This window comes from Fundulus heteroclitus, unplaced genomic scaffold (genome assembly GCF_011125445.2).
Source record: "Fundulus heteroclitus isolate FHET01 unplaced genomic scaffold, MU-UCD_Fhet_4.1 scaffold_155, whole genome shotgun sequence".
Lineage (NCBI taxonomy): Eukaryota > Metazoa > Chordata > Actinopteri > Cyprinodontiformes > Fundulidae > Fundulus > Fundulus heteroclitus.
This window is the reverse complement of record NW_023396567.1, coordinates 255182-282201: the sequence shown is the minus strand read 5'-3', so window position 1 is coordinate 282201 and position 27020 is coordinate 255182. Positions and strand designations below refer to the sequence as shown.

The window sequence follows — 27020 nt, the reverse complement described above, 5'->3', positions numbered from 1 at the left end:
CACAGCTGTTCCACATTTCCCTGATTAGGATCACCTGGATCCTTCTCCACTCTTGCCTCAGAACATACGCCTTCATCTGTGACGTCATCATGGACTCCAGTCCTGCTCTTCTTGTGTCCTCCCTATAAATCCGCTCAGTTTTGTAATTAAATTCTCAATTTAAATGTGGCTCTAGCACCATGTCTGCTATTTGTTCCTGCTTCAAACGCACACTCCATGACAGTACACCTCTGAATGGCCCCAGAGAAAGCAACATTAAGATTTTACGGTGGCCTAGTCAATGTTGTGTTTTTAATTTGTTTGAAATACTGTGGCATGAGCTAAAACAGGAAATTCCTGATTTAAAACATGGCAACGTCTCTGAAAAGAAGAGTGGAAATGAATTCCTCCATACTGACTCACTGCCAGTCATTGCAGAGTCCTCGCGACAAAATCTTAGGTTTAGGTGGAATTTACCTCTTCACATATGCTCAAGTTGGTGGTGGTGGTTTTGTTTGCATTTATAAAAGAAGTTATCATTTGTAAACTGCTTTTGTCCATTTACTTGATGATATTTTGTCTGATATTAAATATTGTTTAATCTAAAACATCTAGGTGTTGAAAAAAGCAAAAACTGATCAAGTAGGTAACAGGATATATGATGTTTACATCAGTATGTGCATGCTAAACTTAAGATTTGTATTTGGAAACATTTAATAGTTCCACTTATGTGCTACTTTGAGAGGTGTATCACAAAAAGTCCCATTAAAATACAATGAGATTGTCATTGTTACAAGATAAAAGTAAAAAAAAAATATAAAAAAATAGTGGTATCAGATGTTTTGTAACACACTTTACAACTGCTCAAAATAGGGACCCAGAAGTAAAAAAAAATAGTCACTTAGAAGTCCAAATATGGTACAAATAGGTAAGAATAATTTTTTTTATTTAGTGTCCCTTTAAAATGTAGGATTGGTAATTAACAACTTGGCACACCGTCATCTCAGCTCATCCATACAGGAAGGTGAACACGTTCCCGTCTCAGCTTACGTCTTTACATTTCAGCACATACCGTCTACAGTGTACTCAGTTGAAAAGGTACTTAATACACACTGAACCCTGGTGAGCATTGCACTTGACTGTGAAAGAACACAGACCACTCAAAGCAAGTAATTATATCCCATTAAAGCTTTCCAAATATCAACCTTGGGGATTCAAAGAATCCACTTAGCTTAATGAAACTCCTCAGCTGAGGCTGTGAAAGTACGAGCTCTGGTCATTGAGCCGAGAGTCTAGAAAACATGATATGAGAATAATGGGAGGTTTATGGGGCAGACACGCCGTTTGAACATCATTTATGTAAATGTCTGCTCTCACTCTAATTGATATTGATCTAATGAAATCTCATTCAAGAGTCATCAATGTGTGCAAGTGTTCTCCCACAACTTTGTTAGAGAGCGTCGAACAGCTAAAGGCAAGCGATCGGATTTTTATCAGACCTCTGCTGATTTAGGACATTTTTGCTGGATCACCATTAAGAAGAGTCTCCCACATTTCTTTCATTGGTTTAATCAATTAAGGCAGTGATCCTCAGATTTTTCATTCAACGCCCCACAACAACACGGGGAGAGAGTTGTGGTCCTGAGTAATGTGGGCTAAAAGACAAACAATACTAATTAGCTGTCAAACAAGGCTATAATAGCAGACAACAGAAGCAGCTTTAATGAACAGATTGTTTTATCTGTTCATGACAAATATTTTTTTTGGGGGGTAATTGTAGTAAAAAGAAATAGCAATAAGTCCTGTGACAAAGTGGGTGAGAACACCATTTGCCTCAGTTTATATATTTTCAGGTAACATTCTTGTTTGCTTGATTTAGCCATATCCTTTTTATTGTGTAGTCTGCCCGCATTTTTACAGATTATTTACTATAACATCTTGGTTTAAATCAATTCACAAATCCAGGTCATATTTATTGTTCATTTAACTTGTGCATTTTATTTTGGTGAACTTACCTGTGTTTCAGGAGGAAGTCTTGCCTCATTTCCTGTGATTATAGCTTCCTGTTTAAAGCTGATGTCACAGGAAGGGACCAGGTGAAGAGGGGGAAAGGACAACTATTTAAATTTGATGCGGTCAAATTTAGGCCTTGTGTAGAATTGTTCTGTGTGGATTTAATTGTATAATGTTATGGACATACTCTAAGTTGTTGTGAATGCGGATTGAAAGCAACATTTGTGAGTTCAAGCGTAAACTGTTTAGGGTTACCTGTTTATGGAAGAGTCCACTGGCGGCCATTTTCTCTGCCTGAAAATCAGGTTATTTAAACAGGGAAAGTTGAGGCGTTAAGGTTGGAGGCGAGAACCAGGTCAGTGTAGCGGAGTGCGCTTAACCTTAGTTTTTGTTGTCTTGCAGTTGGAAGGATGGGGGTTTGATTCCACCTTCCTCCTGTCACATGTTGATGCGGTAAAGCACCGTATCACAAGTTGCCTTTTGGGGTGTGTGAGTGTGGCTATAGTGTAAAGTGTTTTGAATGGTTGGTATGACTAGAAGAGGGTTATATGAGTTCAGTCCATTTATCAGCAGCTTATGAATGACTCAGATTAACATTTCTAGCACCAACAAACATGCCATGTTCAAGATCACTAGTTTCCGTTCTTGACTTGTCATTCTGTTTGAAGTCTAGATGTCTAAAATACATCACAGGTCATCTGATGAAGTTGGCTAGTGAACGTACATCATAACAGTATCCTGGTCCTTTTATGTTCAGATAAAAACACTTGAAGTGGACTTGATGACAGAACTTATATAAAGTTATTCCGTCACATTAATCACAAAAGCATATTTGTGATGCCACTGCTTCTATTTTCTTTGCAAACAATAAACGAGAGGGCAATTGTCATATAATGAAAAGAGGAAGCCGGACAAGCTAAAACCTTAAAAAAGTCACTACTTGTCAGTGTATGTATGTATGTATGTATGTATATATATATATATATATATATATATATATATATATATATATATAGCATTGGGGATCACAAGAGGGAAGCAGAAGCAAAACCAAAAGTGACTGGCTATTAGGCAGAAGCTTCAAACCATGGAGGTAAAATTTAGCCATGCCTGTCTGAGTGCCCTCTAAATACAATTTATGAGCAAAGGAGGAAAAAGGATAGTTGGCAAAGGAAACTTCACAAGCTGAGTTACTGAAATAAATTGTATTTGGCTATCTTCTAATTAAATAAATAAAAATTAGTGGAAGCAACTAGCACAATGGAAGAAAAAAAAACTTTATTTTGAAGGTACTGTAACTGCTGCATATAATATGACAGCAGCTCAGATCTGGTTAGCCTAACTTGTATTTAAGTACGGCAGTGTCTAAAAAAAACAACTTTTGGAGATGATGTGCTGGTTCTGTGAATCTTCTTTAACAGAAACGTATCTAGTATTTGTTGCTTAGATTATTTGTTCCATGTTATTGCATTGAACCAACAACGGTTGTGTTCTGAAACTTTATTCATATAACAAGTAAGATTAAAACTATATTTATAAGCTAAAGTTGAAGTAATTATACAAAAAGAGAGCCATATCTATGTATGTGGATTTCATGCAAACCTAAAAACATTTAGAGTGGGGAAAAAAAAGCAAAAAGTGTAACCTTTTGACATTAAACACTAGAGAGTCAATGGTTCCCTGTTAACACATTCAGTCTTACATTTAGGGAATCCATTGGCTTCAGGTTGTTTTTAATGTTACCCATGTAAAAAGAAAGCGTTAAGCCAGCTTCCCTTAAGGGAAAGACATCCCTGCATTTGAACACCTTAATTAGCCCAAAGAGGTTTGAGTTTTTCCGTTTCTTGAGGATCTTTATTTATTCTCTGATATTCATGAAACATTTCGAGAGGAGCTGCAGGAACTTAAAGACTACCAACAAAAGTAATGTCTATTTAGGGTATGAAAACTTTGATTATTTCAACCCAAACTAAGTTAATACAGATAAGCTGCCTAATGATGCTTCAGCAAGAAGCTTCATTAGCTGAAGGTCTCTAGAAAGGGGGGAAAAACATTTCCTGTGATTGTATGCAAGCTTTTCACAGCTCAACATGTTGAACTTTGATGTTTGTCCCATCTTTTCCTTCTGAGCCCAAAATTCATAATGCCAACACACCATGAAGCTATTTCCTTTATTGTGATGCACATTATCTTTACTTCAGAAATGTTCCATTTCTTTCCAGTGTTATGGTTTAATGAATGTTTACTGTGAAAATAATTGGTTATAGAGGAGTTGGTTTTGTCAAGCATCCCTCTGATTTCTGAGTCTGTGCGTGAAAAATAGAGATAAAAGTGTCCCTGCATTGCAGTGCTTTTTCCAAGTCCATGATTTGGAACTGCATTAATAAAGATGCAAGAACATGTGTGGACGTGTTGCTTCAAGGCAGAGGACGAAGGCTAATATTACGGGATGGCCTCTATTTTTCTGTTTCCTTGCAAGACTGCTTTGCATGAGTTTTGCAAAGCCTCGGCAGGGCACTGGGTAATGAGCCGGATATGAAGATGTAGCAAGGACTGCAACTGCACTTTCTCAGAATAATACGCACCACAAGTCAACAAACTACCTCACAAATTATGTTGCACTGTTTTTAAAACCCTTTTTTTTTTACAGACTTTACTCATTTTAAAACAGATAGCCTTTCTATCCCATGTTACAGTGCTTGTTAGATTCAGATTACAGTTTGAATGAAAGCTTTTGTTTTTGACAGTGTGCAGTCGCTCCACACTCTTTTTCTGATCATGAAATTTGATGTTTTATGTGGGGGGTTCTAAGCTTGGGATATTGTTTTATAACTTAAAATTGCTTTAAAAGTCGACAGCTTTCTTTCTGCTTGGTTCTTAGGTAACAGAGCTTTATTTTATTATGTACTTAAACAAATTAAATAGCAGTTCGGACTTAAACAAGTTAAACAAAAATGCACACCTTATATTTCATATTTCTCTTAGGGAAAACTGTGTAAACTTGTCCTTTTGCCTCACATTAGCAGTGAAGCACATTAGTAGTGAAGCACATTGATTCACTACTTTGTGTAAAACCTTGAATGCATACACTGACCTTTATGATTGTGATATAACAAAATGGGAAAACACCTTAAAGAGTATGCATACTTTATCTAAAAATGCCTTTTAAGTGGGTCGTAGCATGGAGAAATATGGCACTTTTGGTGAAACATTAAGACCTGGTGTGGAAAGCAAGTATACATATTGTCTTTGAAATTCTGCCACATTACATAGATTGTCTGTGTATTGGGATAAACAGTTGCAAATTAAGAGTGCTGCTGCTTCAGGAAAGAGAAATCTGGTTTTTGATGTGATAGTTGAGGGTGTTTTCTCCCATGCAAAGTAATTGGCAGCTAATCTTTGTCTGAAAGTTCAGTTCTAAAAGAGCCCAAAAGTGATAAAAAATTAGGAGCTAACTTGGTTAAAGACAGATCCAGTAATGCAGCCCATGCATAGTCAGAAATGGCAAGAAATGGTATGTTGAGGTGATTGAATCTACACTGGTGCAGATAGAGCGTCTGCATAGCATAGCATGAGATTTATTATTTTAGGTCATTACCTTGACATTTGCATTTAAGTTGCTGATATTTTGAAGGTGTTTATCTGTACTGTGTGCTGTGAATGCAGTGTCCGTTCATCACAAATCCGAAATAACCTTTTAAACACTATATTGCAGCCCAGCTTAGCTACTTGTAGCTTAGCTATTTCTAGCTACTTGTCAAATTAGAAAAGCTACAGTACAGAATGCATACATAGGTAACACAAATATCAGTCGGATAGTCGAATCTTGGATTCAGGAAGAGCAGTGTGGTTCTCGTCCTGGCCGTGGAACGCTGGATGAGCTCTACACCCTCAGCAGGATTCTGGAGGGGCCATGGGAGTTTGCCCAACCAGTCTACATGTGCTTTGTGGATCTGGAGAAGGCATTTGACCGTGTCCCTCGGGGGGTCCTATGGGGGGTACTCCGGGAGTATGGAGTACCAGGCCCTTTAATAAGGGCTGTTAGGTCTCTCTATGACCGGTGTCAGAGTCTGGTCCGCATTGCCGGCAATAAGTTGGACTCGTTTCTGGTGAGAGTTGGACTCCGCCAAGGTTGCCCTTTGTCACTGATTCTGTTCATATCTTTCATGGACAGAATTTCTAGGCGCAGCAAAGGTGTTGAGGGGATCCGCTTTGGTGGCCTTAGGATTGCGTCGCTGCTATTCGCGGATGACGTGGTCCTATTGGCTTCATCAGGGCGTGATCTACAGATCACACTAGAGTGGTTCGCAGCCGAGTGCGAAGCGGCCGGGATGAGTATGAGTGCCTCCAAATCTGAGACCATGGGCTTGAGCCGGAAAAGGGTAGAGTGCCTCCTCCGGGTTGGGGAGGATGTGCTGCCCCTAATGGAGGAGTTCAAGTATCTTGGTGTCTTGTTCACGAATGAGGGGAAGATGGAGCGGGAGATCAACAGGCGGATTGGTACGGCGTCTGCTGTGAAGCTGGCGCTGTACCGATCCATTGTGGTGAAGAGAGAGCTGAGCCAAAAGGCGAAGCTCTCGATTTACCGGTCGATCTACGTTCCTACCCTCATCTATGGTCACGAGCCTTGAGTCGTGACCGAAAGAAGAGAGATCCCGGATACAAGCGGCCGAAATGAGTTTTCTCCGTAGTGTGTCTGAGCTCTTCCTTAGAGATAGGGTGAGGAGCTCAGTCATCTGGAGAGGACTCAGAGTAGAGCCGCTGCTCCTCCACGTCAAGAGGAGCCAGTTGAGGTGGCTCTGGCATCTGGTTAGGATGCCTCCTGGACGCCTCCCTGGTGAGGTGTTCCGGGCACGTCCCACCGGGAGGAGGCCCAGGGGAAGACCCAGGACACGCTGGAGGGACTATTCCACTGGCATGGAGCTGGCCCATATGGCTGGGGAGAGGGACGTCTGGGCCTCCCTACTAAAGCTGCTTTCTCAGAAAATTTATTGAACATGTCTTCGAGATAAATCTGAGGATTGTTTATCTTTACTTATACCTTTTCTTTAGGATGAATAATTTGCTTTTAGTAGTGATGAAAACGCATGTTTTTGATTAATATTATCACTAAAACATCAGTTTTTAAAATTCAAGACATCCCCATAAAAATAATATTGAGAAGATCTGGGCGGTATGTAAATTATTTATTGTACATCTAAGTTTTTAAAAGTCAAAATAATAACATTAGACAGGGTCTGATTTGCCTTTAAAGCAGGGCAAAGTGTTTTAATTTTACTCGTCTCGCAGCAATTGTCTCAAGTGTGACAATGTGTTATTCAAACTGGCTACATCTAGAGCAGTTTGACATCTTGCTGCAGGGAAAAGTGTGAGCTACAACAGTTGGCATTTTAGTTATTATCTCTAACACATTATATGGTCTAGAAATGAAAGAAACATGGGAGGTGGGGTTACTTTATGAAAACTAAGAGTTTTCTAAGAGAAAAGAAGAAAAGCAAATAAATTAACCATTGATACTTAAACTTTCTTATTAAGGTAGGCTGCATTTTGCTGACTAATATCAGTGATACAAAGACAATAATCCCTCCTTTAGAGAAGATACAGAATAACCATCAAGTTGCAGCACTAAATCAAAAATTGTGCATTTTGTGGTCATATTGTCTATCCCAGTGCATACTGTATATGAGAAGCAGAAATGGAATTATTTTTTTCCAACATGAAGAGGGCATGTTTATAAAGGTTGTGGGGAAGAATATTAACATGATCGATCTTAAACTACTCGTATGACAAAACATTATCAACAGCAGATTTCTGTGTAGCTTGAAATGTGGAAACGAACAATAATGTAAACAAAATAAATCAGTTGTAAAAGAAAAGTTACTGTGGAACTGATTGATGAACTAAAGTTTGCCAACCGATTCAAGTTTTTTTTTTATGTATGTATGTATGTATGTATGTATGTATGTATGTATGTATGTATGTATGTATGTATGTATGTATACAGGCATTAAAATATTTCAACTGTGGATGCTGGGTCTTTATTAATACACAACGTAATATGGCACTTTCTTTTCTGAGTCTAGTTCAACTTCATGTGAGAGGCCCATCAAAAACCACAAACACAGAGACATCCACACTGTCTGATATTTACAGTAATTTTGTGTGCTGACTGTAAGCGGGTGGGATGAAATTACACCTACCTGTCTTGGGCTCCACGGAGAAATACGGCTGCCCATGAATGATGCTGTAGACCACCCGGGCACTGTTCCCGTATGTCGGGTCATCTGCATCTGTGGCTGCCACTTGCACAACCATGGTTCCTGTGGGCAGACGGGCACTCATTAGTTTCCAAGACAACATTCAAGGGCCAAGTCATGCAGAGCTAAATGTGGAAATAGTCATATCAGCTCAGTGTGTGACAAATTCAACTTGAAAAGGAAGAGAGGAGAGGGATGAAAATGTAACTTCTGAGGCACTAAATAATCTCATTAGTCATTGTCTTCACACTGTCTTCTTTCATTGAGACTGGTGATTACTTTGGATTTATATATTGCTTCATGCAAGTTGCTTGACTGAGTTTAAAATACTTTTTCCCAACAAGATTGAATAAATAAAACCCAGTTATTAATACAAATTCACAGAGAAACCGAAACCAAAGAAAAGCAAAACTCCAAGCCTTTACAGTCCACTTGAGACTTTTAGCCATTTCCTTTTCCACAGATCGCTAAGCGGCCCTCTTTCTTGTCATTTTATTAAGTCTGAGTCAACGACAACAAAGTAAATTCAAATAACTGCAACTCTCTGGGGCTTTAGACAAGTCAAGCATGTCCTCTGGCAATGGTAGAGGGCTGTATTTTTCATCTTGTTCCAATCAGGCTAAATAAAAATCTCTTAAACACTTCTGTATTTGCAATACTAGACCACACTTGCGCAGACAGTGTCACATCCAGTAACACAGTTAGGATGGAAAAAATGTTCTTGGAGAGTATATTGTTCTATAGAGGAAAATTGTAGCTGTGAAGTTCAAATTAAATCATAAAGATAAAGAGAATATTGCAGCCAAAAGGCACAAACTTCCGAAGTGTTTTTGGTTTGCTAGTTTAGGGTGTTCTTTTAAAATTTTATTACAGTTTTATGGAGCACAGAAAGTATTTTTTTTTTTTTTTTTGCTTTTGGTATTTAAATGGGTAAGTTGTGCTGTTGTTTGTCAAAAGAAATGTGTTTTGGAACACCATGATTTAGTCCAACAATTTTGTGTTTAATTCTGGTTTAAAAAACAAACACAATATTATACTGAAAATAATGTAATTTAGTCCATGGTCAGCAAAACAAGGTTGCATTCATATTTCTTTATTGCAATTTACTGGAAGAGAAAAAAACAAATATCAAAAACAAACGATTAAAAAAAAAAGACAGTTTGAAAGGTATAATGAAATAATGCTGTAATATAAAGTCATATAAGGAGTCATTGTATTCATTGTTACCACATACTATATATGCTTATAATGAGGGATTGCTGCAAAGTCAATGACTTGATGCAACATACTCAGCTTTTTTAGAATTATACTTTTTTCCCCTGTTTGCATAATAAACTAAATTTGACCACATTATACAACTGGGATCAAATCAGAATGTATCTAATTAAATGAAAATATGGCCACTTGATTTGATTGATGTTATATATTACTGTCTATAAGTTTAATCTGTATCTTGTAACATACCTTGTGATGTCAATTACTGTGACTTTGTACCATACAAATAATCTCAAATAAAAGGCATATGCAAAAGAAATAAGATGATCTTCTAAATAATTTAAAGTGAAGCAAATGTACTTATTTGTTAGAAGAGCAACAATCATAGAAGAAATCTGTTAAAAATCTGGCACTAGGTGTCTTCTATATTGAATCTTTTCACAATTTTCTGAGATATGGAATTTGGGGTTTTCATTAGTTGTCAGTTATAATCATCAAAATTAAAATAAATAATCACTTGAAATATATACCAGTCTGTGTGTCATGAATGAATATAATATACAGGTTTCACTTTTTAAATGGAATTACAAAAAAAAAACTACTTTTTCATGATATTCTGATTATATGAACAGCACCTGTATATTACAATTGTCGCAATACAAAAATTTCAAACTCGATGCCAATACTATGAAAAATACTTTTTACCATTTTCAGAACTGTGGCAGCATTTTTTGAAGACAAAGGGCTTTTTTCTTGCTAAGAGCAAAAAGTGTGATTGGTTACAATTTGGGAATTTTTTTCACTTTCTTTATTAGGAGAAAACGAAGAAGTACTCATTTAGAGAAAGAAATAACTTCAGTGTCACTCCCCTTTATCACTAAATAAAACTTAGTATAAATGTTAATATCCTTTATGGGAGTATGTACCTTTGACTCAGTTCTGAAATTATTAAATTGTACTATAACTTCTTATGATTTCTTGTGCCACTGTGTGCTTTACTTTGCCTGTCTATTTGCAGTGTAAATAAAATATTACCGAGGCACAAATAAACAATTATTCAATAAAAAAATAAATTGTGTTTCAAAACATTCATGAATCTGGCGCATCCAAAACATATTTTTAATAACAATAATATAATTTATTTTGAGGTGCCTTTGTTGACACTCAAGGACACCATTCAATAATACACAAAAATGAAACGACAACGAAATACATAAAATCGACTAAATAAATAGAGCAAAATACATCAGATGGAATAGGCAGCTGTAAATAGATGTATTTTGAGTTGTGATTTGGATCAGTGGGGGGGAACACAGTTAGGGTTAGCTATTGTGGTGTAGGAGGTTAGGTGATGTAGTGTTTATATATATATATATATATATATATATATATATATATATATATATATATATATATATATATATATATAGTATTATTTATTATAATAAATTATAATTTATTTATCTACAGTATATCACCCTTTACAACAGCTAGAAAGTGATCTCTCAAAGTCACTCTCCCATGCGATCATTGGACTTCTGCTAGAAATTATAATGATTTGGGTGTCACGGCTCGCTTTATTGATGCTAACTTTTGTCTGCACTCCTTTGTGTAGTATCACTATGGAGCGGCATGTGAGTAGCACATCCAGCCTGTCGCACAACAATTGGGAAAAAGTTAAGGCTTGGGTCAGATAAGACCCCTTGCAAATGAACATCTGCCTTGCGCTGCACACGCTTTAAACTGAGCAATCACTGTGTTACTCAGTGACACAGTGGCAACACTTAGGGGTGACAGTGGCACAAGAGCTAAGGAATTTGTCTTGGAAATGGCAGGTTGCTGGTTTGAATCCCCACTGTCACTCATTCAGTTGTTGTACCCTTGGTCAACACACTTCCCCTGCTTTGCTTGGGGTATGGCAACCTCACTTTTAACAGTTTGCCCCATGGCAGCTGTAGCTACAATATAGGTTACCACTGAGAATGTGTGAGAAAACATGTTGGTCACATCAAGCACAGCCCATCTAATATTGTTTTTATTATTATTTTTTTTTTTAAAAAGCCACTTTTGTTGAATTGCTGACTTAATTGAACACTTTAATTGTCTTTTTTGTTAGCTGACTTGAAATGTGATTAATCGGAAACATTTTTTTTAAAGTATGGCAGTTTTGTTTCTAGAAGATGTTTTGCCTCTCATCCAAAAGGCTTCTTCAGTTCTGAAGTGGTTAGTGGTTAGAGCAGCTGAAAGTTTCCTGGTTTGAATCCCAGAGAAGACGTTCAGCTGCCTTCCACTTAGGGACAAAATGGATGGTGTTTCTAATCAAACATACACTTACCTTTCCCAGTTGTTACACACGGTCAACAATCAATACCTCATTGAAAATATGAAATTAGGAGTTCATTAAATATGCAAAGAGCAAATTATTTTATATGAACAAAAGTAGAAATACTTACTGCACCCAAGGTGTGCTATGGGGACATTTTTATAATTAGAGTAACCTAAAGCTGACACGTTGGAAAACCAGTTTTATAATGATATACTTTAAAATTAATGCATTATGATTTATTCATTTATCCTTAGAGTATTGATGGATTAACATTTTTTCATCAGCCAATTACCCTAACATACAAGTGCATCTAACCAAATTAGAATATAATTAAAAGTTAGGTTATTTCAATCACCCAGTTCAACAAGTGAAACTCAAATATTATATAGGATCATTTGACCCCCAAAATATTGTATTTCAAATTATGTCTGTTAATTTAAATGATTGTTTTTTAGTTAATGAAGAAAATCAATATACGGTTTCTCAGAAAATTTAAATATGGTTTAAGACCAAAAAAATAAAAAATCTACCTTTAGCAAAGAAATGTTAAACTATTGAAAAATATGTACATATATTTTGCGATTTAAAATGCCCAGTACTTGTTTACTGTTGCTCATGTTCTTTTTTGTACAACTTTACTTTTTTGTTTACCCTATAGGGTACAGAAATACAATGTTATAACATTGTATTTATATGCAGCACTGAATGTTGTGTAGGTCAAAATATACCCAGATTGTAGAATTAATTTTTTCCTGGTCTTATCAGTAGTAGGCAATGGCATAATACTCCTTCCTTAGTGAGCTTATATTTCTTTTATTAAGACGTGTTTAAAAAAAAAAAAAAAAAAAAAGTTTAGAAAAGCCAACAGTAGTCCGGCCAAGAAATATAGAAGAAAACTGAGATTCATAACCCGCAAGCAAAACTGGAAAAGGTGAAAGTAATGTTGATCGAAATTACTACCTTCAGGTCAAAGCTGACACCGTGCACTGCTGTAATAGTCAATATACACAGCCTGCCCCTGTAATGGTATCCTGCTGTTTCTTGCAAATCTCCAAACTTCTGTCAAGCATCCAAGAAGGAGATCTGTTCTTAAAACTAACTGCTCACAAACCCACTGACAGCCCAGAAATGTTTTGTCCGCATACAGCACAGCATTGTCCTCTCCCACACTTCCTCTAAAACAGAAGAGAGAACATAAGACCTCTTTTTTTTATTTACTCCTCTTTACATCTGACTCATGTGAATTTAGCTGACAGCTACTGGCTTAGAAAGCGAAGGAGAGAAACATTTTCCAGCAAAAGCATAATCAGCAAAAATCAGTGCCATTCAATTTCAGTGAGACATTCATTATAGTATAAATGAGCCTTTCTGTTCCAACTGGGCTCGTTTAATGTGCATAAAGAAAGCAATTTTAGGTCAAAGAATTGATATCCATCCGACAATGAGGAGGAAAAGCTATTTAATAAACTCTTACATTATCACAAACAGCCGTGAATGGTTCAGGGTATTTTTTGCTGTGTTAGACTATACGTCAGTGCTGGTCCTAAAGCTGACGCCTACAGGCAGACTCTATCTTGGCAGCAGGGAAGTCATCAACACCAGACATTGCTGAAATAATCTTGAAAAAAAAAAACAGACATTCTAACAGAGCAAGGCTTTTTCAGCTTCTCGTGGGAATACGGTGCTGTGAAAAAGCATTTGCCCCTCAAAGATTTCCTCTGTTATTGTTGTTTTTGCCATACCTTACTGCCTCAGATCCTCAAACAAATTTCAATATCAGGAAAAGATAGTTATCACCCTTTTTTTTCAGAGCATGAACCAACTGTGAATTCCAAGATGTTTTTTATGTAATTTTTTACAAAAGGACCCAGAACAATAGCCTGGCTCTGCAGGAGGTTTCTTCCTGTTAAAGGGGAATTTTCCTCCCCACTGTCACTACATGCAAACTTTTTTTTTATTACAAAAATACTGGAAAAAACAGTCTCTTCTCGACTTCACTCTCACTTAACTTACAACAACCTTTATGAACAGTTCCAGTCTTGATTACATCCCCGTCATAGTATTGAAACCACCCTCTTAAAAATAACCAATGATCTTTTAATAGCAGCTGACTCTGCTCTAATTTCCATCCTCATTCTTCTTGATCTGAGCGCAGACTTTGACACAGTTTCCCACCCTACCCTACTCCATCGATTATACACAATTGGCATTACTCATACTCCCCTAGCTTGGTTTCATTCCTACGTTTCTGGCCGCACTCAGTTTGTTCAGTTTAAGTCCTATCGTGCCAACTCCTCTCTAGATACAACCGGTGTTCCCCAAGGCTCTGTGCTTGGAGCCCTAATCTGTATCATTTACAGTCTCCCCCTTGGAAATACCATCAGGAAATTCAACAGTAATTTTCCCTGCTATGCGGATGACACCCAGCTCTATCTTTCCTGTAAGACAAACTCTTCCCTCCTACCTCATTCATTAACCTCCTGCTTAACCGACATAAAACTCTGGTTCACCTCCAACTTTCTTAAATTGAATAACGACAAGATAGAAATCCTCCAAGTGGGAACCAAATCTATATTATCCAAAGCAGACAGTTTCTCCCTTTCACTTGACAACTCTGTAATCTCACCCTCACCCCAGGTCAAGAGTCTGGGTGTCATCCTTGATGGTACCTTGTCCTTCTTCTCTCACATTAACAACCTTACTCACTCTGCTTACTTTCACTTATGCAATATCAATCGCCTTCGCCCTTCACCAGCTTCAGGCAGTACAAAACTCAGCAGCTCGCATCATTTCTAGAACCCCCTCTTTCCATCACATCACCCCAGTCCTACATCAACTCCACTGGCAACCTGTCAAGTTCAGAATTCAGTTCAAAATCCTCCTACTTACTTTTAAAGTTGTTAACAATCTCTCCCCTCCATATCTCCATCTCTCTCTTCTACCACTCACCTCGTTGTTCCTTCCGCCCGTCTTAGTACCATGGGGAGCAGAGCTTTTTCTCGGTCTGCGCCCACACTCTGGAATTCACTCCCCCCTGACATCTGCAATACCGAGTCTTTATCCTGCCTTTTCACTATGATTTTCTGTTACTTTCCTGTGTGTAGATTGTGTTGTTTCTTTTAATTATGACAATGTTCTTTTTACCACTTATTGTTTTTACCTGTACAGTGTCCTTGAGTGTTTTGAAAGGTGCTAGAAATAAAATGTATTATTATTATTATTATTATTATTATTATTATTATTATTATTATTATTATTACTATTATTATGCATGCTTGGTATGAGGTATTGCTGCAAACTCAACAACACAATGCAAGAGACTGTCCACTGTTGCTGCATACTCATCCAGGAGAAGTGAATGCTGCAAGTCAATGTCTTGACACAAGTTGATCCTATAGCAAATCTGTCTGTATGGTTTGATACTACTGACTTTGTGAAGTACCTTACGATTGCATGCAGTAAATTAGCATTATATAAGTAAAAGTAAAATGAAATGAATCAATATCTGAAGCACTGTGGGTCTCACTGCTCTCAGTTCAAATTTGCGTTCATGAATCAACAACAAGAAAGAGACTTGGCAAAAAAAAAGGAAGGCATATGGCAGTTCCAAATCACTGCTGACCTAAACAAACACATCAACCCATCTGTAATTTTCCAAATAATGATGATGATCCCCTAGACCTTAATATCCTGTGAACTGATGAGACAAAAGGAATTTTTCTTTTTTCTTTTTTTGGGAGGGGGGTGGGGGGAGTTGAGCATCCAATTACATCTACCATAAAACTACAAGAGGATTTCAGAAAACGGAATCAGTTCAGCATGGTAGTGATAGTGTGATGGACTGGGGTGATTTTGTTTGTCAGAAATAATATGAAGTAAAATGTTCAGCCCTCGGTAAAGTGCACTCCAGCCTAATCAAACTTCTGACATAAATTTATTTGACATTACTTGGGATGACCTTGAAAAGGCCCTTCAAACAATTCCGTAAAGAAGGTAAAATCCCTCTCTGGCAATGTGAAAAACTCCTTGTCAGATATCATGAACACTGAAGGTGTCTGAACCATTTATGAGGCTTGGGGTCAATTTCTTATTCACATGGTTTGGATAGCTTCTTTTCCTTATAAACTGAAATCATCATTTGGTGACAGTTATGTTATCAACTAATAAAATTTGTTTAATGATCTGAAACATTTTAGTGTGACAAAAATGAAGGACAGACACATTCCGCAAGGAGCATTTTTTTTTCCTCTGCACTGTAACTACCTGGTACTAATATCCAACTTTATCTCGCACTATGGAAATACATGACAGAAAGCGGTCTTTACAAGTTGTGTTTTTTCCTCGGGAGAAAACTAATAAAAATCTCCCTTCTTACATGAGATGTATTTTACAGGCTTTTACAGAATGAAGTGATCATGAAAATTGAAAATTAGAGTCCTCCATTTTGGCCATAAAGCAGAATTAACAGGCTCTGGCCCTGGATGTGAACAATATAAAGGCACAAAAAAATCTTGGAGAAGTTATTACCAGGCCAGCTGGGGAAGGACATCTAGATTATATCATCACCTCTTAGTTTTGACAGGTTATATTACTGGTAGTTTAACACACCAAGGTCAAACTGTATGACTGTATGGAAGAGACCTCAGGCAACGTCTGGAATTTTATTATGCGTTGTTCACTTCATTTAAGGAGTGCTGAGGACTTAAATTAGCATTCCATAAAGAACTGCATGCAGCACAGCTCTTAAATGTTATTCTCTATCTGTTTTCCACTATTTGTATCCTCTGTTAGTAAAATAAACATTGCTGTAGTATTAGCCGGCTGAAATGGATGGTAAGAAAAGTGAAACAAAAACCAAAAAAAAAAAAAAAACCTTTATGAGCATCCGGATATGTGAACCAATTCTTTCTGCTCCACCAGGCTGTCAGCCTGTCAGTGCCCCCTTAATGTTTGTCCATCTTCATTGATGAGCTTCACATTTTTCATTCATTCTCCACAGATGTGTTGAAAACACGCTTTCTAATCATTTCCATGTCTTCGGCAAAGAACTGTCATGTGTCAGTAACGAAAATAAATGCAACGTGCCTATCATGAAGCGGAGGCGGGTATTCTTCGGGCCCTTACATAAACAGAAAGTATTACACTTGCAATTTGAGATTGCACTTTACAAGATGTACTGACATTTTGAGGGAACTAACCAAAGATTTAAATAACAGAAAATATTGTACTTATATAAAGATTTTTTATACTGCGTCAATCATTCCCAGAGATGCAGTGCAGTTCGGTAATTGAACCTTGCCAAAGGAGCATTAGGTGTTTTTCCAGCCCATTTGGTAAAAAAAAAAAAAAAAAGACAAAATAAAAAAGGATTTTAGCTCAAAATCGAAAGACATCTAAATAAAAGCATGTTACTGTAATGATCTAGTAAGTGGAGAACCCGATATTCAAGCCAACACAGAGGTTATAATATGATGCTCATACCGCATTGTTCGCGGCCCGGGCTAACAACAACTGCCACTGGTTGGTGACCGAGAGAATATCAGGGGAAAAAATTGGGCTACTGTTGGTAAGCAAAGAAGAAGAGAAGGACGTCGAGTTCGGTAGATAGAGAAGAGGAGAGACAAGAGTTTCAGGCTGGGAGTAAGGACTTTAGGCCTGTTTACACTACACTTTTTTAACCGAGTCGAGACCAGTCCGAGCTCGGTAACCGAGATAACTCTTGTGTGTAAATGGTCAGCAGACTGAACTGGACCACACTAGACAGAACCGGACCGCGCTAACTGCAGACCAGTTCCCTTGATCACGCAACTGATTTGCGTCACATGACACAAAACAAGCCAATCCATTTTTAGACACCAGAATGTATTGCTTTCTCATAGGCTGTGGTCCTTGAGCATGATAAATGTGTCTGCCATGTTAGAATTAAAATCGGCACCAAATTTTTATTTAACTTTTTTTATGACGTTCCAGCAAACATGCCCCGGATTTATTTCCACTTACAATCATTATATTACAGCTAACAATATTTACAGAATAAAAATACATTAAAAAGAAAAGTCAAACTCACCCCTGCTATAAATATTCCCGAAAAAGTGTCTCCGTCTGTCATTATGCTGGTTGAAGTCCCTGGCTATCCTCAAAGCATCCACTGTGGTCAAAAGATCCCTGTGTGTGTGGGCGCACATCAAGCTATTTAGTCTTTTCTGGGTCATTGTTGATCTCAGATAGGTCTTGATACGACGGAGGGACGAGAAACACCTCTCAGCACTTGCAGTGGACACAGCCTTAAAGCTAGCTAAGCTAACGAAGCAAACGAAGTAGCAGTCATAAGCAGCGCAGAGGTGGCTTGCAATTGTGTGGGAAAACATTTGTTTACATCACGACACAATCAGCCAATACATTTTTAGATGGGATGATTTATCGCTTTCTCATTGGAGAATGATGCTGCTGCCATAGACTACTGTGCATTTGAAAAAATAGCTATTGAATAATTTAATTTCATGTGACCCACAACATTTCTCCTGGTAGCCAGGCTAACGATGAGCCTAACGACTCTCCATTGTTCGGGCCACCAGTTCCAGGTGAATCTACATGTGAATCTAAGCGCTGACGAGACACAGTGTGGCATTGTCTAAATTTACACCAGTCAAACAGAATACGATAAAAAACTTGGGTAATGTGTAAACTCTGTAACTTCCAGTCCAGTAGGACATAACCACTTCATTAACTCAGCATGCATTGCGCAGGTGAAAAAAATGGCGACCTCCATGTGCGAAAAATATAGCAAAAGATTTTTTTTGATGTAATTACAAGTTTTTAAGGTATTAAAACAGCAATTTTTAAGTTAATAGAAATATCACAACATATTTAGGCCAAGATGTTAAACTAATCCTGGATCCCTTTAACACATGGTGGCAGCTGGTATGGCCTAGGTTGGTACACCCATTCCAAAAAAGTTAAAAAAACAGAACAACTGGACCTTTTTCCATGACTGGAAATCTTCACCAGCATGTTGGTATACCCAGTTAAGTGAAAGGACAACAACTTTTTCACATGGGACCAGGTTGGTTTGAATAGCCATTTTCTCTTAATATGTGAATAAGTAGAACTGATATAAAACAATGAAGTTAGACAAGTGCATAATGAAGGAGTAAGAGTTGGTGGATGCTTGAGTGACTGAGTGAACATTACAAACACATCAATAAAACTCACAAATCTCAGTCCATTAAAGCTAAAGACAATCATTCCAGACATGACCTAAAAAGGCTAAAGACCAATGATGACGATGTACATCATCTGCTATATTAAAAATACTTTAGCACCAATAATGGGAATGAGAGAATGCTATTTACCAGCTTCTTTAGAGGCAGTTATCAGTCTATAGAGTCACAGTATTTAAAATGTATGGGTTTACATACCCTAGCCCTTTTGGCTTTACTAAATGTATAACAACTGGAAAATACTGATGCAATATTTCTTGCATGATTCAATTTGCAGACTAAAAGCTTTGCAGAAATAAATATTGCAAGACCGATTTACTGGGTTGCATCAGGTTTGACATGCTCACCTAAGGTGCTCATTTATACTCTTTAATGAATAGTTACAAAACCCCTTATGTTCAACAAAAGATCTCAATCAACATTCTCCTCCAATTCCAGGTTTGAATAATAGAAAAAAAATACCCCATCCTTGATAGATGCTCCCTTGAATAAGACAGGAAGCATGACAGCAGGATAATGTTGAAGTAGTAAATTCAGCAGCCATGGCTTAGAGGACTCATTACAAGCATGGGGAATGTAATGTCAACTCAAACTGCTCTTTTGGCCCTTTGCGAGTACCCGGCCTCATGACTGTCACACCTCCAACTGTCCTCGAGCTCTCTTGTCTTTTATTTGACACCTCTCCTGTGATTAAGACAAAGGCCTTCAGAGATCCTTGGGCCGAAAGGTCTCTGTGTATCTGGATGGGTTCTGCCTCTAATTACTTTAATTAATTAAATTCATGATTTTCTCTAAATTGAACCCATTCATCAGCGGGGCAAAGCCGTGACCATTAATGATTTAAAGACATCTATAAAGGAATTATTGAGGACAAGAGGTGCACGGCCCTTCCCTCTTCTTTATCACATTGGTGATTGCTCTGGGCAGATATTTACAAAGAGGAGTGATGAATTATTCTCCTATTGCCCGCACACCTTGCAATGAAGACTTTCACAGGAGGCAGCTGAGTAAATAAAGGGACTCATGTGACCCCGTGTTTCAGCACTCGAGGGTGTAAATGTGCCCTCCTCTGTAGTTTTTTCACCGACTTCCTGTCTTATCTCGAGTTGGACACGAGACTCTGAGCCCTTGTACTCTAATCCTCTGGTTCTTTAAGCTTGAGCTCTGTACCTCCCGTTGACAGTCAGCTGTGTAATCCTTTAGAGATCTCGGTGCCTCTGCTGTAAGCAAAGCACTGCTTCCTTTGGAAGGGTTCCTGATGTCACTGTATGCCTGGTTAAATACTCATTTTGACTTTGAAGGTTCTAAAAATGCCTCAGCGCCTTTGTTATCACTGACTTATACCTGGATGGCGCTGTCTGTGTGAGGTACTCAGGCACAGATAGGATTTATGCACTTCATGTGACAGAAGTTATAGTAAAGGGATTTAATCATAGCTATCAACACATTGAGCAACTCCATTTAATTTAGGCAATATAAAAAGAGGAGTTTTTCTAATTTCCAGCATGATGTGCACTGTTAACTACAAACGGACATAATTTCACCGATAATACATAGAATGCATGAAAATATTATTTATAATTCATCAGAAATCATGACTCATAGTACGTTTTTGTTGTGTAAAACTCACAAGAATCAACCAACAAGAATTAAGAATCTTTATTGTCATTATGTAAACATAGTGAAATTTTGGTGAGACGACTCAGAATTCACACAGATTCACCGGTAACACACAGACCCAAACAAGACATATTGTTCAAATAGTTGAATGCAGTGACCACACTTTCTGAGAAGCTAAAAGGGAGAAAACAGACCTGACAATCCAAAGTGCGCAACTGTTGCAGCCACATATGCTCCTGGAATGTTACAGTAGACCTTTTCTAATACACTGTTGTCTCTGGTCAGGAACATTTATGAATTTTTGGACTTTTTGGAGAGCACAGCTTGTATTTCTACATAATTAAAGTCTCCACCTACAATCACAGCGGCATGTGGATGATAAAACAATGGAGTTCCTCCAGGGCTGATTTGATGTTAGCACTTGGTTGGATGTCGGCTGCAGTGATAACAGAACTGCGCCCTCTAACCAGTTTGAATGGTCTGGACTTAACTGCCCGATACTCCAGATGGAGGAGCAAAAGGCACCATAGACTCCAGGGTTTTTCCCCAGTTTTAGCAGCTCAGCCCTTCCAGACTGGATTAAAACTTTGGGTGGTAATAATACACAGGGACAGTCTTAGCCTGTTTGGAGCTCTGGGCGAACAACCCAACCCACCCCCACCCCCACCCCCCACCACCACCACAGACATCACAAAAAAAAAAATTAAAAACACCGAAATATCGCTTTAAACAAATGCATCAAGACACAAACAAACATTAATACTGTGCAAGTTAAAAGTATAAAATACAAATATAAAAAAATAAACATTTATAAAATAACATTAAATAAAATAAAAAATAAGGCATTTCTAAATTGTACCAATACAAATACATATGTGGAATTATCTGCACAATGGCACTTTGATAAAGACATAAATCTCACTGCACAACTGGAGCAAGGTCTGAACTGTTTTTCTAGAACAATTGACAATATTTCACATTTTGGAAAAAGATGAATTGCACAACTCTGATGTAAAGTCCTCTCTGTCATTAAATAAGTGACTACAAAATACACTATTGCTTTTCAGATAAGAAATATAGATTTAACTGTACCACAGCTTAAATATTGGTGGAAATGTAGAGGCCTCAAAATGAGCAAAAGAAGCCCAACAACCAAACCACCACACTCTAATACATGAGTTGCTTCTAATCGTCACAAATGCATGTACTGAGATGATATTTATACACACTAGGACCTTTCCTGGTGTGGAAAGGTAGTAAAATAGGTGCTCGTAAAATAGTTGTTGGGGGGGAGGGATATTAGCCCGTCTAATAGATCTTGTTGTGTGGAGCCAAATTGGCTCCTCACTGTCATGTTCAAGAAAGCACTCTGAGGTAATTCGTACTCTATGACATGGTGCCTTATCCTGCAGGAAGTAGCCATCAGAAGATGGGTACACTGTGGTCATAAAGGGATGGACATGGTCAGCAATAATACTCAGGTAGGCTGTGGCGTTGACACGATACTCAATTGGTACTAAGGGGCCAAAAGTGTGCCAAGAAAATATCCTCCACACCATTACACCACCACTACCAGCCTGAATCGTTAATGCAAGGCAGGATGGATCCATGCTTTATTGTTGTTGATGCCAAATTCTGACCTTAACATCCAAATGTCACTGCAGGAATCAAGACTCATCAGACCAGGCAACGTTCTTCCAATCTTCTATTGTCCATTTTTGGTGAGCCTGTGCAAATTGTAGCCTCAGTTTCCTGTTCTTAGTTGACAGGAGTGGCACCCAGTGTGGGCTTCTGTTCCTGTGGCCCATCTGCCTCAAGGTTTGACGTGTTGTGTGTTAAGAGATGCTCTTCTGCATACCTTGGTTTAGTAAAAGTGGTTATTTGGGTTAACGTTGCCTTTCTATCATCTTGAACCACTCTTGCTGTTCTCCTTTTATCTCTGGCATCAACAAGGCATTTGAACTGCCGCTGACTGGATATTCTCCTCCTCACCTTTCTTCACCATTCTGATGCTCGGTTCGAACTGCAGCAGATCGCCTTGACCATGTCTACATGCCTAAATAATTGAGTATCTATCATGCGATTGGCCGATTAGAAATTTGCATAAACAAGCAGTTGGACAGGTGTACCTAATACAGTGGCATATATCTTAAATATACTGAACAGTGCTTTGTGACTTTGTGTCTGTGAAAGATGCTTTATAAATAAAACTTAGAGTGGTTACATGTGTATTTATACTTTTCTGAATGTTATGCTAAACGTTGATGATGCTATAATCCTAAAGTGTAAATAATAGTTCACCATATACCAACTAGGATCACGTCCTTTTTGCTAGATTTCTAACAGCAGAGTTACAAAAATAATAAGAAGTATTGTCCAAGGACCTCTCGCAGAGATCTTTAGAAAGACATGGAATTAGCAGGTACAGTTCTTGCATGAAGACAATAAGTAATGCACTTAACCATAGTGACCCTTTTTCCACGCTAACTACACAAGATTCTAGTGCTCAAGGAATTGGACGACACCACATGTTTAAAGTCTGGTGTTGAACATTGGATTGGATAATTGAATAGCAGGATAATATAGACTGGCCAGATAAGGCAAAAAAAATGACATCATTGAATGTCACTGCAAACACCATGTTTGACGGAGGAATGGGGCTTCACATCCCCCCAAATGCACAACAAAAACAGTGAAGTGTGGAGGCAAGAACATTATGGTGGGGGGGCTCACAACGTTGAGAAATGTAGGGGGACATTCTTGATAAAAATCTGAAGATGGAATGAGGGGGAATTTTACGCAATACTATAATCCCAATGACACAGACAGGGAAAATCTCAATTTCACCTGACGTGTGTCCAATTGAAAATAAATGGAAATAACTTAAAATTAAAGTACATAAATAAAGGAACCCCGGACCATGAACATTTGAAACAGCTTGTGTTGAAGAACGTGTTAACATCCCATCTGAGCATTACATGTGACTAGTCTCTCCATTTAGAAATGAAAAGGGTTTACTATTAAGCATTACATATGTTTCAGTAAACATGTTCATTACTTATTCTGTCACCCAGTCCACTTAACTTCCATGCTTAATTTATGGAATTTGTCAGATAACACATTTAATTGGAATGGTGGTTATTTTGTTGTATTTAGTTACTATGAAAAATGACACAAAACAATTAAATCACTATAACATCCTTCTACACCTGAATAAAATGTTAAGCATTTCCTTCACATTAAATTTAATATTCTCAGTCAATTCCCATGATCACCAAACACATTCACAGGGTTTACTGATCATGTTAAGTGGATCCATCCATCCATCCATCCATCCATCCATCCATCCATCCATCCATCCATCCAAATTTATTTCCATTTCAATCTGTGTTTTCCTTCTTAAAATGTTTTCTTTTTCTGAAAACATCTTCCTTTTAATTTCTTGTCCTAATGCGTCGACAAGTATTTGCTTGTTTATTCGTATGTTTACTTTGCACAGTTTGGGATTTTGTTGACTCCTGATTGAAATTTTACACTCAGCCAAATGGACAGGACCCACATTTTTTGACAGCTGAAAAGGCTTTTTTTTTTTTTTTTTTTTTAGTTCTATTGCCCAGAATTTTGAAAGAGAGTTTGTAAGCAAACTGAAAAAGGTGGCCTCTCACCTTTTACGTCTTAACACGATCTTAAGCTGTCATTTCTTCCTCTTGAGGCTTTGCTCAGTGGGCAGAGCTCACTCACCCACATCCCACCCAGTTACCACTTAACCACAAGCACTTATACCTCTGATGGAGTTTCGCCAGTGTCACCCAACTAAAATGTGCCTCCCACTATTTTCTGGAATAAACTCTTGCTAGATGTGTATATTACAAAAGAAATGTTTGCAGTTAACCAGCCTGGGATGATTACATTATGTTTTAGTGAATTTGGAATAAAAATCTCATAAATAGCGATGTAATGCAACACTAACATTGTACTCTACGGTGCATTATCTTTTTACACTCATACTGTACACCCTCCTGCAAGGGATAATATTTGTTTTTATTACTTCTGGGAAAACTGGATGATTTCCAACTGTAATACTAATACGAAAATTCATGCTTAAAAACACACACTCTTCCAAAGACTTCTTGTCAACAAATGCTTTGTGTGAAAAGTGGGTCATCCGAGATGAAAAGGTCCAGGCGGCTCCCCGTGACCCAGTCTGCCCATTGTGTCAATTCACTGCCTCTACTCACTGCTGTCTGCTGCTGTGCATATAGACTAGAGAACTGCTTACTAGAACTTTTGGTGTTCGTTTCAGTTTTAGTTAAGATATTTTTCTGTCTAAAATCTGTTTATTCTCTGTTTCCCAACTAAATGTAGCAACCAAGCTGTTATTGTTGCCATTTTTTTTTGTATGTAATGGTTCCTAATACACTTTTGCAACTAAGACCCTGACTACAAAATCTGGATTATTTTTAAATATAAATAACTTTTTTCTATTTGTTGTATCTTTGGGTAAAATATGTATTGTTTTTCATGAAATGGAATAAGTGCAAAAAGGGTGTTTGGAAATTGTAAAGGGGTCAATTGACCCTAAAGGGCTTCAGCAAAAATACCCATGTCATATCACTATATAAGGCTAACTCTGACATTTATGTCAAATACAATTCAGTTTTAGATCACATTTAAAGTTCAATATTAAGACTTAAAAATGTATACTTAGCTGATATCAATTTGATCTAAGTGTTTGCTCTTTTTGCCTCTAGAAATCAAAACAACAATAAATACCACAATAATCTTATTTTGGCTTATGTTTATAAGATGGTGTACTACAAAAACTTTCGTGAGGTTTATTTCGAAAAACGGGGTGAGGGGTGTGATCGGTCTCTCGTAACAACAGGATATATATTGTTTTTGCTGTCTCAAGACGACAAATTAACTGTTTGTTATAATGATATTTCTTTGGGAGCACAAATACTTGGCATTGTCTGAACTAACAAGATTATTATGGTGCAAAAATCAATAGTTCCACCCAGTTTAATCATAGATTCTTTCTGTGCTTCGGACTAATTACTTACTGTTTTGCTTGAATTAATTTGTCAGTGGCAACACAGTTCACTTAGACCCACTGTATTTTGCATTCAAACACCATCTCTAAAATGAAAGGAAATATAGTAAATTACCTTTCAAAGCTTCATATCTCACTGTTATTTTACTTCGTCACTTCTTAATCAACACCTAATATTAAATACCAACTTTCATTTGTCTAAAGATAATGAAAATTAAACCAAATTATTTCAAAATGAGGAATTTGTTTTTGTTGGATGATTTCTATTTTATTTGACCCATTTTTAACAGATAATTGCAAGCACATAGCTTTTTTTTCCCACACCTCTACTCCCCACATGCCCGGTCATGGCTCTCTTGTGATTAGACCACAGCTCCCAGCGTGCCTCAGAGCACCTTGGGAACCCCCCAGGAGAAGCTGGAGGAAGCTAGGGATCTCTGAGTGCTTTTACCTAAGTTGTTGTCATGGTGAAGAGGCGCGTGAATGGATGGATAGGAATGTGTTCATTAGAATTTGACATTTTCAGCAGGCAGGTACTCGAAAGCTTCAGCTAATATGAACACCAATTTGTGGGGGGGAAAAAAATACCCATGGGCGTTGGGATGGATTTAGACCTTAAGTTAGTTTTCAAACATGCGTCACTCATCAACATTTCTAAGCCCAGAGGTGTGTGCTGGCATATGTGAAATGATAAATATGTAAATTACTGCTCATCAGACTTCACATGACTAAACAGTTTGGCAGGCCTATTTAAAAAAAAACACAAAAAGAACCAAACATTAGTCTGGTTCTGTTTCTTGATGTCTAACCGTTGCTGTTCTATATTGCAGTCATGACTTTGCATGAATCTTTACTACATTGATTTTTCTGGCTTAAATTTTCCTTGAACTTTCAGGTTAGAAGAAAAAAAATCAGTTTAACAAGTGATTTTTTTATCATTTTTGACAGACCTTCACTTTAAAAAAAACCTTAAATGACCTAATTGCATTATTATACTTTCAGTATGATCTGATGAAAAAGAAATTAAACTCAGTGCTACTATCTTGTGCTCTTCATTCACCTGCTCAGCTGAAAGGCCTTGGGATGTTTTTGTCACTCATTTACATGCTCTTGTAATTCGAGCAAGCGAGAGGGGACCATTTTAACCCCTTGCAAGAAATCTTGACCGTGAAGTGATTCTATATAATGTCCTTCAGGATTGAGGTTAGCCTTGTTGCAAGAGTAGACGTCACAACAGAACAATAAAATATGAACCATCATACTGAACAACTACAACTTTAAAGGTATACAGCCACATAATATGCTTATTAAAAAAAAGACCAAAAACCGCTTGATCA

General features: G+C 37.6%; 1 protein-coding gene across 1 annotated transcript in view; it reads right to left on the bottom strand.

Annotated features, from left to right (window-relative positions):
• Positions 1-27020, bottom strand: part of LOC105915574 (cadherin-7) — a 149490-nt gene that overhangs the window by 96632 nt on the left and 25838 nt on the right. Inside the window, exon 3 of the mRNA XM_036129314.1 lies at positions 8193-8312. Coding sequence (XP_035985207.1) covers positions 8193-8312 — 120 coding nt within the window. The remainder of the gene's footprint in view (positions 1-8192; positions 8313-27020) is intronic.